This window comes from Cebus imitator, unplaced genomic scaffold (genome assembly GCF_001604975.1).
Source record: "Cebus imitator isolate Cc_AM_T3 unplaced genomic scaffold, Cebus_imitator-1.0 Scaffold55, whole genome shotgun sequence".
Classification (NCBI taxonomy): Eukaryota; Metazoa; Chordata; class Mammalia; order Primates; family Cebidae; genus Cebus; species Cebus imitator.
In genome coordinates this window covers 5308702-5323088 of record NW_016107370.1, presented here as the reverse complement: position 1 = coordinate 5323088, position 14387 = coordinate 5308702, and the positions used below count along the sequence as shown (strand labels likewise).

General features: G+C 35.4%; 1 protein-coding gene across 9 annotated transcripts in view; it reads right to left on the bottom strand.

Annotated features, from left to right (window-relative positions):
• RELCH (RAB11 binding and LisH domain, coiled-coil and HEAT repeat containing) overlaps positions 1–14387 on the bottom strand; it is a 123101-nt gene that overhangs the window by 11769 nt on the left and 96945 nt on the right. For all 9 annotated transcript variants that reach the window (XR_001825316.2, XM_037738630.1, XM_017528858.2 and 6 more), the window contains 3 exons: positions 13305–13443; positions 8276–8392; positions 4205–4293 (listed from right to left, as the gene is read on the bottom strand). Coding sequence is in view for 8 of the 9 variants with exons in the window: in XM_037738630.1 (XP_037594558.1) it covers positions 4205–4293; positions 8276–8392; positions 13305–13443 (345 nt within the window). In the remaining variant the exon portion in view is untranslated. The remainder of the gene's footprint in view (positions 1–4204; positions 4294–8275; positions 8393–13304; positions 13444–14387) is intronic.

The following is a 14387-nucleotide window of genomic DNA, read 5'->3' as shown; positions in this document are numbered from 1 at the left end:
ATATATTAGAAAAGTTTAAAAATGACCTAAGCTTCCTCCTCAAGAAGTTAGAAAAATAGAATAAAAACAAACCTAAACAAAATAAAAGGAAATAAAGATGAAAATGGATATAAATGAAATAGAAAAAAGCAGTAGGGAAAAATCAGCATAGCTAAAAGTTCAATATTTGAGAAGATTAGTTCAAAACTAACTTTAAAAGAAAGAAAGAAAAATAAAACAGGCTGGGCATGGTGGCTTATGCCTGTAGTCCCAGCGCTTCGAAAGGAGAGCTAAATAAATATAAGATATAGCATGTTGTATATAGGAAGACTCAAAATCATACAGAAGACTCCCCAAATTAATTTACAGAATCAATTCAATTTCAATCAGAATCTAAATAAGATCCTTCTTGGAACCTGTCAATTTAATACTAAACTTTACATGAGGAAGCTAAGGGTCATGAACAGTCAAAACATTTCAAAAAGGACAGGACACTGGACTTGTCCTACTGGGTTTCTGGACTTTTAAACAAGATAACTGTAATAAAGACAGCATATCATTTTTATAATAATTGACAAAGAAATCAGTGAGAAAGTATGCTGCCCAGTAACAGACATGTACATACTTTGGAACTTCATATAAGACAGAGGCAGCATTGCTAATCAGTGCAAAAAGGATGAACTGTTCAATAAACAATACTGAATACTGAAATAACACACTGTCCATATAGAAAAAAAATATATAACTGCAGTGCTAGCTCATATCATACATAAAAACCAATTCCAGTAAAATTAAGAATTTTATTGTATAAAGTCAATTTAAAAAATTTCAGAAGTATAGGAAATAATGTCTTTTAGAAATGATCAATCTGACTATTAACAACTTAAGAGTCAGTGTTTAAAGATGCCAAAAATATGAAAACACATATCATAAATTGGAAAAAGATAGAAATAAAACATAAAACTGACGAAGTATTGGTATATTCCAGATATATAACAAACTTTTAAAAACTAACAGTTTAAAAAGACAGCCTAAATGAAAAATAGGCAAAAAACCTAAACAGACTTTAATAGAAGAATACAACTCATCAACAAGTATACCAAAAGATGCTCAAATTTGACAGCAGAGAAATGCAAATCAAAACCACAATGGTAATTTTATACCCACCAAATTAGAAAGTCTATCAATACCAAGTGTTGGTAAACATAGGAAGTAAAAGGGTACTCCCATACATTGCCTAGAGGTATAAATTGTTAGCATTTTGGAAAACAATTTAGCATTAGCAGGCAAAACTGAAAATGTGTACACTGTACAACTTGTTGATTCTCTCCTATGTATATCTCACAAACTTGCACATGTGCATCATAAGATGCTTGTATTTCTGTTTGTAGTAACAGAATACTGGAAACAACACCGATTTTCCCAAAAAGAAGAATGAATAAAATATGGCATAGTCATACAAAGGAATATTCAGTAAGGACAATAAAAGAACTACTTTTGCAAACAAATATCAATAAGAATGAAACTTAGAAACAAAATGAGTGAAAAAAGTAAATCAAATAAGAATACATACAGGAGGTTCCATACACACAGGATAGGAGACATATGCAAAATTAAACAATATGTTGTTTAGGGATAAATAAATATGTGGTAAAATAATAAAAACAAAATATGGTAATACAAAATTCTGGGCAAGTGTTAAACTTGCAGGATCACAAGAGAGGGGCATGATTAGGGAGGGGCATATATGGAACTTTTAAGATATTGATAATTTTCTATTTCTTAAGCTAGATCGTAATTATATGGGTGTTAGTTTAATTATTATTATTTAAAAATTTTTTACTTCTTTTTTCCCTCATCATCTTTGTGACAGTATAATTACTGTTTTTTAAACCATACTGATGGTTAGTCACAGTATTCTGTGTCAATTTGGCTACAATATAGTACCCAGTTATTTAATCAAACAGTGACACAGGCTGTGAAGGTATTTTGTAGATGTGATTAACATCCACAATAAATTGATTTTAAGTAAAGGAGGTTATTGTCCTCAAAAATATGGGTAGGCCTCATCCAAGCAGTTGAAGGCTTTATGAGCAAAAAGTGAGGTTTCCTGAAGAAGGAATCTACCTCAAACACTGCTTGAGTTTTCAGCCATATTTTGGACTGAAGCCTGCAACATAAATTCCTGCCTGAGTGTTCTGTCTTATGGTCTCTCCTACATATTTTGGACTTGCCAGCCCCCTCAACTGCATAAGCCAATTCCTTAAAATAAATCTCTTAATATATCATATTGGTTTTGCTTCTCTGGAGAACTCTGACTAATACAAACACATATGTAATATAGACTTTGAATGTATATCCTACACTTTACATTATAAAATGGTATTCTTTTTTTTTTTTTTTTTTTAAATGGAGCCTCATCTTGTTGCCCAGGCTGGAGTGCAATGGCGCGATCTCGGCTCACTGCAACCTCTGCCTCCTGGGTTCAGGCAATTCTCCTGCCTCAGCCTCCTGAGTAGCTGGGATTACAGGCACACGCCACCATGCCCAGCTAATTTTTTGTAGTTTTTTAGTAGAGACGGGGTTTCACCGTGTTGACCAGGATGGTCTCGATCTCTTGACCTCGTGATCCACCCGCCTCGGCCTCCCAAAGTGCTGGGATTACAGGCGTGAGCCACCGCGCCCGGCCTATAAAATGGTATTCTTTTGGCAGAGGGAAGAGAATAGGCAAAGGCATGGAAGCAGAAGACGATGTTATGTGGTGGGAGATGAATTAGTTTGGCATGGCTGGGGCAGAGTGTGTGATGGAGGAGGAAGGGAGAGGAATGAAACCATCAAGATGAACAGATGTCAGATGATAAAAGGCCTTGTATGTAAGAAACTTGTAAAGGGTTTTTAACAGGAGAATAGCATGAGGAGATTTATACTTAGAAAAAGTACTTTGGATATAGTGCGAAACAATAGTAGAAAGCTAAGATTGGAGAAAAATTAGGATATTCTATAATGGTTTCAATGAAATAACAATCAAGGATTCAACTAACAGGGTGGCACAGGTATAAAGAAAGGGAAGAGATTAGAAAAGCATTATGAAACTAAAGAACTAATTGGACATATTCTAGGTTAACTATCAGGTATACGACTTGGGGAGAAAGCAGTATGGCATTAGCTAAAGTGGGAGACAGAGAGTAATTCTGGTTGCAGGGATTGGCCATGCTGAATTTTACATGATGCCTGTGGGACATGCAGGTGGAATCAACAGGTGGCAGAACATGAAGTTCTACGGCTCCAGCATGGGGTTAGAGCAGAAGTTGAAAATTTGTGTGATATAAACATGCAGTAAAAGTAAGTTAGCTGATGAGTACGGATGAACTTGTTCATGGAGAATAATTCTAATGAATGAAAAAGGAAACATTTAAAGGTGAGGTAAGAAAAGAAGGGAGATTGGGAAGAACTGACTAGAGAAGTAAGAAAAAAACAGGAATACAAGTGGAGTCCCAGGAGCCACAGGAGTTTTGAAACAGAAGATGCTGCAGAGAGACCTGAAGCTATAAGAACTAAAAAAAGTCCTGTCAGAGTGGCATCTTGGTCATGAGTGATCTTAAAGATGCCAGTTTCAATGGATTAGTGTGACGCAAGGAATATGTACCAATAGATACTATAAAAGTTGAGAGAGTAAATGTGGATGATCAGGAAGAATAAGAGACTTGGAGAGGGATGAAAGGAAGTTTTTGCTATTTAGGAGTGGAGAGTCAAACATTGTAAAAGGAAAAGCTGATAGAAAAATAGGGTGAAGATACAGAATAGGAAATAAATGATACACAGGGTTTTGGAGGAAACAGGAGGGGAAGCAGGGGACAAATAGCATGAAATAAAATAGTTATGAGGAAATGAAGACAGAAAACAGAAACTCTGCATCTAAGAAAGCTATTGGTCAGAGATAACTAACATTTTATAGTTAAATTTTCACATACATTATCTTATTAATGTTTCATTATATTAAATGAAGGAGAGTGTACTATCTCTAATTTTGACAATTAAAGAGAGGATCAAAGATGTTAAAGAGCTGCTGAAGGTATCGCATCTTGTAAATAAATTGATAAAATGACATTGAGCTAGATTTAAAACAATTATGATAGCATATCATAAGCCTCATACAGAGAAGAATGCAAGTGTGTATATGAAGTATTAAAACATGAACATGGCAGTGCTAATCACAGTGGCTCACCTCATGCTCTGGAGAGAGATGTTCCATGTCAGTCCGTAAACATCTGAGACCCGGTAAAAAGTGATTAACCATTAAATCCTCTGAAATGACTTGGGACAAGGTAGTTAAGGTAATTAAACGAAACCAAACTGGTATGTCCAACAGAACAACCGAGTTACTACCATATAAAACAGACGCCTTCTTAGATGAGGCTTATGGCATGCTGATCGCTCAGAGTAACGAGGCTCCCCTCAGGTATGAATCCTCAGTTGCAGAAAGTAATTTATTTATCAGGAGTCAATTGTGTTTATTCACACAAATCTATTGATGTCAGTGGTATTCATCATTTAAATTACAGAACATCATGTAAATGTATAAAACGAGCATAACAATTAAATCATGTAACCTAATCAGATGTTTCAGTGAATATGAAGGAAGTATCAAAAGTAAGAAAATGAATGTTTCCATGACAACTAAGTTGAAAGTTTTGGGGAAAATTGATAAATGCAAATTGCTTAAAACATTGCTGTTGAATTATTATGTATAAGACAATTGTAAAAGATTGAGAGAAATATAAAAATCTAGAAAAACTCTATACTGCTTATCAGAAATATTTCTGAATCCTCTTTAAAGAACTTTAACCTGAAAATTACAGACAGTTGCATTACAGATGTGATTTACCTGAGAAAGAAGATGTTTAACTATAATTAACAGATTCACACAAAAGAAATGCCTACATCAAAAGACTGGTAAAAGAAAATACATATATACATTTTAAGTTAAAATAAGTTATCTAAGGTAGATACCCTTTTCCTGATTTCTTGCTTTAACCATTCTGTTAAACTGACCTACTGTGGGTGTTGACTGAATTGGATAACAGAGCTTTTGCTGTAATAAGAACGTTTGCTAAGTTTAGGATTCCTTGTAGTTCTTAGTCATCTTTGAGTTTTAGTTGATATCTTGACCTTAAAAGGTATCAGGAAAGCAGATGCATTTCTCCAGAAAACAATTCATCTTGTTTATTCACATCAATTCTGATACATTCTCCATTTATTCTAGTTGTTAGCCATGTAAAACTAGCTCCTATTTAATATCACACCACAAAAATGCCAGTAAAGGAGTTTCCTTATAAAAATGACTTAGTGGAAAAAATGAATTTCATTAAGAAAAAAATCAGTGTAACTATTGCTTTGAAAATACAGTTATAAATAAAAATTGTTCACAAAGCTCCTATAATAAGTGATTAATAAATCACTATTATGGCTGCAACCTAATGATTATGTAGTCTTGCTTTCTAGATATAGGGAAAGTGGCACCAAAATATAACTGTGAATGACCTTTGAATTAGTAGAGTCTGATCTAGAGAAATATGGGCATGGACTGAGAATCTGAAGATGGCCGTACTTAGAAGAGGGAAATCACTTTCCTTTTCCTCTCTTTCTACTCACTGTTGGGGCTTACCTTTTCCCTGTGGATCAATCTTTCTCAAGGATTAGAAACTCAGAGGTAATTACTTCCATCAGATATTAGGAGTCACCTTTACTTCACTGGTGAATGATGGTTAGCCTCTGACTGCTAACAATGAAAGGAGATTCATAGTTTATTAAGGGAGATCACTGCATTTTAGATAGCTCAATTATGAAGTTTTTTTATAAATGAAATCAGCCTCTGTTACCTCTGCTTGTTAGTGTTACCTCTGTACCTTAGCTGCACAGTGTGCCTAATCATCCTTTTACCTAACCCCTCCCCCCCTTTTTTTTAAATTGAGACAGAGTCTCCCTCTATCATCAGGCTGGAGTGCAGTGGTGCAATCTTGGCTCACTGCAACCTCCATCTCCTGGAGGTTGTGGTGCCTCTCAGCCTCAGCCTCTCATGTAGCTGAGACTACAGGAGGGCGCCACCATACCCAGCTAATTTTTTGTATTTTTAGTAGAGACAGGGTTTCACCGTGTTAGCCAGGATGGTCTTGATCTCCTGACCTCACAATCTGCCTGCCTTGGCGTCCCAAAGTGCTGGGATTACAGGCATGAGCCATCATGCCTGGCAAAACCTTTAAAATACCTTTTCATCTACAAGCCATCTTTTCTCCAGGTTAAATATTCCTAAATTCCTTCAAACTTTCCTTAAATGTGACTTCGTGACTTATGCCAAAATGTTACACACTACGGTTTTTATAATGTCTGCATTAAAACATGATATAGTGCTAAAAGGAACACTCTTCTGATTAGCTTAGCATATAATGGAGTGCAACAGATTAGAACAATGTGATTTTATTAGGGGCCACAACACTGTTGATTCAAGTACAAGTTCTGACTCACGTAGAACTAACACTTTTAGTATTTGAACAGGGACTATTGTTAAGATGGTTCTTCCCATTACCATATTGGTATGAAGACTTTTTACTGTATTTACTCTAGTGATATTCCATGTGTTTATAAACTCACAATAATATTACTTCTATACAGATTTCTATGCTCTTTGGAAACCACTGCCTTCCCTACTTGGAAAATTTGGTTTTACAGAGATAAACATTTGGATCTTTTGACTTTCCCATTTTCCTTGAGGCATATTCCTTTAGAAACTCTCTGCTATATAAGATTCTACATAACATTTTGCATAAGTTTTAAACATTACTTTCACAAAGTCCAATTAAACATACCAATCTTTTATTTCTTTGAGATACAAACTCTGCGATGCGCCACTGTTGTTTCTTACAAGGGTCCTATCACTTCTCCAATACTAAAGAATTCTGACTTGCTAATTCAGAATATCAGTTCCTCTTTTTGCTTCCTCTATTTTTCCTAAGTTGAAAATGCCAACAAGAAATCAAGAATAATAAGTTCTGCTTTTAGCGGAACTAAACTTATAGAAGACGTGAATAGTTGAGGTTACAAAATTATTAAATTATTAAAATATGGTGTCATCTATATTATAAAAAACATGGCTCATATCTTCCACATGATTAGGCCATTTGTAATAAATTTCCAACATAAACTGCCCTCAACCATGTATCCAGCTTTCAGTTTTTGTATTTCCAAAGACGTATGGCTACTTAACAGATAGCTCTACTTTTCTACTTTTTCTGTTTGATTTATTCTTAACAAAAATAACCTCTTGTTGTTACATTCCAGTCAAGAGTCCAGTGTCAATGAGTGTTAGTAATATTTTAGGGCATATTTATCTCATTTAAAATTAGCTGTTCATGCTGCTCATTACTTCAATCTGGTATATAACAATGTAAACCATATATAATAATCCCGAAACTCTTCCTTTGCTCTGTTTTCTGTTTAGCATGTACTTTAGTATTAGCCTTTCACTCTTTTTTCAATCTCTCATTTCCCCTTTCTTCAACTCTTCTGGATTTTAAATAAAACAGCCTAAAAGTTGGGAGTTCACTTTGCCCATCGTTATCTTTACTTCCTTCTTAGTTTTATTTTATAGGCATAGGATAGTAAAGAGAACATTTAACAGAAAGGCTAAAGTTCTTTGTTCCAGTCACACTTTTGCTTTTAACTATAAAAAATAGAAGCCAGTCATATCTTTAAACCTTAGTTTAATCATTTACAGTCATTGACATGGGATTATATGATCTCTAAGTTTTCTTCCAGCTCTACAATCCCTGGAGATGATTAGCCTTGTTGGCTTTGTACTTTTCCAATGTGTGATATCTCTCTAAGAGATAGTCACAATATTCCACTAGATACTGAGAGTTAAACATTCACTGAAAAACCTAAATGCCAAGTCATATATATAAGGCTTCCTTTTGATTAACAGAAGTCACAGCTGTAATTCTTTCTGCTCTTTATTACTTGTTCAGTTATGTAGCTAACTAATACAAATAAAAACCTCAGGTTAAGAACCTTATCAAAATTCTCAAAACTGTAGAATATAAAAGCAGACGACTTAAAATTATCTTTTAAAATTACAAAATGCCTAAAAGAAGGAGTGGAGTGAGACAAATCAAATCTTCAATTTTCTACAATTTTTATGTAAGTTGAAGCAAAAAAGTTATCCTTTTCAATGTTTAGTAACCGAGGTCCCCTGTAAGATTGGTTATATAAATGTAGATACACCTTAATAAAGCAAGGATACAACAGCAGGAAAGTGCACTGTAAGCTTCAAAAAGATGCGTAGCAATGTCCAGTCTTTTAGAATCTACAATCTGTAAGTTGTTCACCAAGGCTAACTTATGCAAATGTGGTATAACAACTGAAAACAGAAAAAAGAAAGGATTAAATTTTTATCCAAAACATGCATACAAAACCCTGATACACTTTAAAAATAATTTATCACTTTAATTTATTAAATTTCATTTTAATTCTGAATGACTTCAAAAGATTACCCACATCTTATACTTGCTTTTTCTTAACAAGGGAAGAAAGTAGTTTTCAAAATAAAAAGTGATCTAGCATTTGGGAGAAACAAATTGTAGCACTGTCACTATTCCCTAATTATGAGGATGTATATAAATTATTTAGCCTCACTGTAATTCAGTTTCCCAATTTGAAAAAATGAAGCCCAAATAATTATAAACAACTTACCTCTTATATTATTTATACTTTCAAATAAGTTTCTTTATAAAAATAAAATATTACCATTGCTATTAAATAGAGTATATTCTTTTTCAATAACCTATTATTTCACTCCTTCAGAATACTATTATTAGCTTTAGTTTCTCAAATTCTTAGCAAAGATCAATACGAAAGCGCACTGGTGGCTGAGTTTTCAAGTTACTCAATGAGTTTAACACCCTCAAAGAGTAACATAAAATTTCAACCTACTGCTAAATAAAAGCAATGGTCCAAGAAACAAAAACCAATTCAGTAGCAATGAGCACCTCTAGAGCCTAAGATTGTATTTTCTGGATACTACTTTCAACTAAAACCAGGGTTCTTTGAAGAAATGGCTTCAGGGTCAGTGACTGTTAAATTGTTAATCATAAGACCAATCACACAACTCCTTTCCAGTCTTTGCTAGGTTGAGGATCACAAAACTCCACTCATAAGAATCAACTGAGGACCAACTGTAGTGACCCCTTTCTTGTTTGCACTGAGTTTGTGTATATAAAAGTCATAATCTTCTCCTGGAAAAACTCCTGCTTCCTAAATAAACTGAGACAATAATCACAACTTTCATGCTTAGCTTAGTAAAACACCACAAAAACTTAGAATAACAATGGTCATCTTTAGGGGACCTTTTGACTTGTCAAAATTAATAACAGTAGGTTTATGAGAGGCTCTAGAACAAATTAGGAGACAAAAACTCCAAACATTCAGTTGAAAGTTTCATTAACTGACATGCTGAGGCCGCAACAAAATAGGGACTCCAGCTCTCTCTCAAAGATGCACTAGCTCATTTCTACCCAAACCTTCAGAAACTTATCATTCTTGCACTTTATCTATTCATAGATGGTTCCTTTTTTCCATATTCTCCTGAGTCTCTAACCTTTTTCAGTGCTTTTCTTTAGAAATGCAACAATCACACTGCACAATATCCCCTTAAAATTGCTTGGCTAGAAGACAAATCTACAGAAGTTCATTTAAACTCTAGTCTCAAGGCGGTTAAAGCCCATAATTAAGGATCTTCCTAATCCTCAGGAAGACAGACAGGACTTTACTATAGAATTCAGATTTCACTACACACATATTGTCCTGGGTTACCACACCTGTATTAATTAATTCACTTAATTGTTAACCCCTCAGATGTAGACAGATGGTTAAAAGCAGTAGGAAATGAAGGACCAGGAGGTGATTTAATAATAATCCAGATGGATATAATTCTTCCTTTTTTATTAAGAGATAGGGTCTTGCTTTGTTGCCTGGGCTGGAGTGCAATGACTATTCACAGGTGCAATCATAGTACACCACAGCTTCGAACACTTGGACTCAAGTGATCCTCCAGCTTTGACCTCCCAAGTAGATGGACTACAGGTATGTGTCACCGTGCCTAGGTAATTTAAAAAAATCTTTTGTAGGGACTTGGTCTTGCTATGTTGCTTGGGCTGGTGCTGAACTCCTGGCCTCAAGTGATCCTCCCACTCAGCTTCCTGTGTAGCTGGGACTGTGGACATGTGGCACCATGACTGATTCAGATGGGCATAATTCTAAAACTGACCTTCAGTGGGAAAGAAAAAGAGGAAATATATAACATAAGGTCACTGCAGAAGCCTTTTTCTTTAGGCAGACTGAACAAAGATTTAAAATTGCAAAGGGAAAAAGGATAATAGAAGATTTTATAAAACTGTATTTTACAAAAAATTAGCTGGATGTGGTGGTCTGCGCCTGTAATTCCAGCCGCTCGGGAGACTGAGGCAGGAGAATCAATTGAACCAGAGAGGCGGAGGTTGCAGCGAGCTGAGATGGTGCCACTGGACTCCAGCCTGGGTGACAGAGCAAGACTCTGCCACAAAAGCTGTATTTCAGAAAACTTTCAAAAAATATTCTGGGGTAGATCCAATAGTCATAAAGGGAATCTTGTCCCTTTTTTTTTTTTTTTTTGATCATTGTTGTTGTTTGTTTGTTTGAATAAATGGGCTCAGACCTGAAACAAGAAACTTAGGGGGAAAAAATCAGAAATGGACAATTGCCACTTTAGAAAATCTCCAATGCATGACTGAACATTTTCAGAGAGCCTTACTAAGTAAAACAGCTGGAAACAAAAAACAACTCTATGGCGTTCCAGATAAAACAACTGGCTCCTAAAAATAAAAGAACAAAGGCCCTGTGATAACTAATAATTGGGAAAGAACAAGGGCCACTGAAAGAACTAATGTCCTTTAATAGCCAGGAAATAGAGGGGCAAACACCTAAATACCAAAATGCCACTCCAAGGGAGATATTACCACCCAGAAATTCTCTGTCCATTCTCCAAACTCCCAAAGCCAATTGAATTCTTCGTACAGGTTCTACTTCAATTTTTATCTTCTTAATATAGAACCCCAAATTCCTTAAAGTCCTAAAGTAAAAGAGAAGCCACTTGAGTGAAAGTAAGTACAAAGCGGGGAAAAATGGCTAATTTTTATCTTTAAAAAAATCTGGTTTTACCAAAATGTGAAGGAAGATTGTACAAGACATACCTGTGGTTACACAGTAAGTCGCAGGAGGCTTCAAGGATAATGGTTTACCAGAACTATTTAAGCAGTGGGAATTTCTAACCTCAATCTGTTCCCAAACCAACCTTTAATTGTTATTTTGGGGCCATTAAGAGAAGAAAATTCCTTTTTTCCTCTTGTACAACTCCTACGGAATTTGATAGGTGGGTATCTACTCTACAATTAAAACTGTCAAATAAAATGGAAGGGTTATTTTAAGATGTTCTTGAAAATTCTAGACATTAAGATATTGATACTATGCTTAATTTAAGAAATAACTATAGTTCCAGAATTACTGAGAACAAAAGATTCCAAAGAATCAACAAAATAATTGGAGCAGATCCTATAAGAATCCAGATGAATTCTTACCAGATTATCATGAGTCTTTCTTTTGAATGTACATTAAAAGGTCAGATCATGCTCTGGGAAAGTTTTAACTATGCAACACAGCACATAGCAAGGACCCATTTAATGCAATGACACTGCACACACCAAAACCCCGTTTAACTTGAGAACATACCAAGTACCCATTTAACTCAACAACAAGGCATACACCAAAGAGACTCAACAACATGGCACACACCAAAGACCCATTGCCTATTGAGCCTATCCCTTAATTCAGGAGCCAAGAGTTATTCTCCTCACTTCAAAGCAACTACAGCCTCAAAAAGTCAAAGCACCTTCAGAGCTCCCACCTAGAATCACCTGTAAATTTGATCCTGCAACATGTGAAACTATCCCTAGTGCTAATTAAAATATCAACTTTCTTCTGTTAGTTGGCTAATTATGAAGACACTTACCCAGTGAAAAAAATGTCATGACTGTGTTTCTGTAGCTTGGTCAGTGTCCATACTCTCAACCGATATTTTGGACACTGCAGTCCAATCCTGACTTAGTATTTTTGGTTGATGACTCTCATCTTAAAGAGTCATCTGCCAGGCTGGATATGTAACAGTCTGCTGGAGAATAAAATAATGTAGTAGAAACTAAACTGATTGAAGTGGCCCAAGTTGTGGCCCTCTCTAGAGCATGTCAAATTGCTAAAAATAAAAGAGCTAAAATATAATATTGATAACTGATATGCCTTTGGAGTCATAACTTCTTGGTGCTTTGATGCTATCCAAAGAAATTGTGAGCATAAATATTGAGACCCACAGTAAAAGAGACTCTGTAAAAACTAGAGAAAAAAGGCAGATAATCTTGGAAGAATATGTAGCAGATCAACAAGCTATGAATTAAAACAAAGTTATGTATCATGCTGAATGGCATGCTTAGTGGGAGACATGTATATTTTTCATAAGAACATGTCTAGAAACACAAACATTTCCTTAAAAATAAAAAAATAAACTTAAATATAAGGCAGCATGGTATTTAGCAATTGGCGGCTATTAAGCAATATTTCTAAAATACCTTCAGTTACTCTTCATATGTCTTACAGCAATCAGTATATGGTATAAGACCATCCACTAGGATGGGCATGGTGGCTCATGCCTGTGATCCTAGCACTTTGGAGGCAGAGGCAGGCAGATCACCTGAAGTCAGAAGCTGGAGACCAGCCTGAACAACATGGCGAAACCCCATCTCTACTAAAAATACAAAAATTAGCCAGGCGTGGTGGCTGGCGCCTGTAATCCCAACTACTCTGGAGGCTGAGGCAGAAGAATCACTTGTACCTGGGAGGTGGAGGTTGCAGTGAGCCAAGATAGAGCCATTGCACTCCAGTCTGGGTAACAGAGCAAGATTCCGTCTCAAAACATAAAAATAAAAAATAAAATAAAAAAAAAGACCATCCACTAATAACAATACTTATTAATTCCCAATTATTAACTTGTTTCACACTCAGCTTGCAGTACACAAAAGTACACAAAGCTTTCAGTACCCAAGGCTTTAACACATGAAAAAGGTACACAAGGCTTTCAGTATACAAGGCTTTAACACATGCACTTTTAATACATGACAAGTCCTCAGAGGAGTGTCTAGCGTTGATCTTACATTACAGTTCAGGAAATAAGGTAGAAAAATGCAACTTACACTCATCTCGGAACCTGGGTTCTGCGTTAGGGCCAACTCTACCAAATGTTTTTATGATCTCTGTATGCAAAGAATGTTGGTCTTGATACTGAGGATCTTCCAGGAAAGAAGCCAACTGCATTTTCACTCTTTCCAGCAACTTAAAATGGGATATTGTACAGTCATTTTATAGAATATTGAAAACTGAGTGGTGTTGTTATAGTGAAAGACATACATTAAACATGACTTATAGCAGTGGATTAAAGCAACGTATATTCCAATGATAGCAGAAATTTGGAATTAAATAAGTATTTAATCTTTTGGCTTGGAGAAAGTTTCCCACTTTTGCTTATGTTTATAAATTCTTTTTTTTTTTTTTTGGAGACGGAGTTTCGCTCTTGTTACCCAGGCTGGAGTGCAATGGCGCGATCTCGGCTCACCGCAACCTCCACCTCCTGGGTTCAGGCAATTCTCCTGCCTCAGCCTCCTGAGTAGCTGGGATTACAGGCACGCACCACCACGCCCAGCTAATTTTTTGTATTTTTAGTAGAGACGGGGTTTCACCATGTTGACCAGGATGGTCTCGATCTCTTGACCTCGTGATCCACCCACCTCGGCCTCCCAAAGTGCTGGGATTACAGGCTTGAGCCACCGCGCCCGGCCTTGTTTATAAATTCTTAATTAAAAAATACAAATATTCCTGAAAAAATTATAACAACAAAAGAAAAAATATCCTACCAGATTTAGGGAAAAGTAGGTAAGTTTATGATGATTTTGTATCTAAATTATAATTCTTAAAACAAATCATACTGTAAGTTACCCAATTATTCACCTTCTGAAAGCAATGAGTCATTAATGACTTATATCTTACTCACATTTCCCTAAAAGACATTTTTATTTTAGGATTGAGAACATGTTGAAATTCTGCCAAGACTGCAAGCTTTGCAGAATGATGTGCTTTTCCTCTGTGGCTTCACCAGTAAAATATATAAGTGAAAAAATGAAAAACATTCTTTCTGTAACTAAAAAACTTTAGTTTTTGTTATAAAAAATCTATATGATAAAGGCATTTTATTAAAACCTTTCTTTTTTGGGTAATATGTC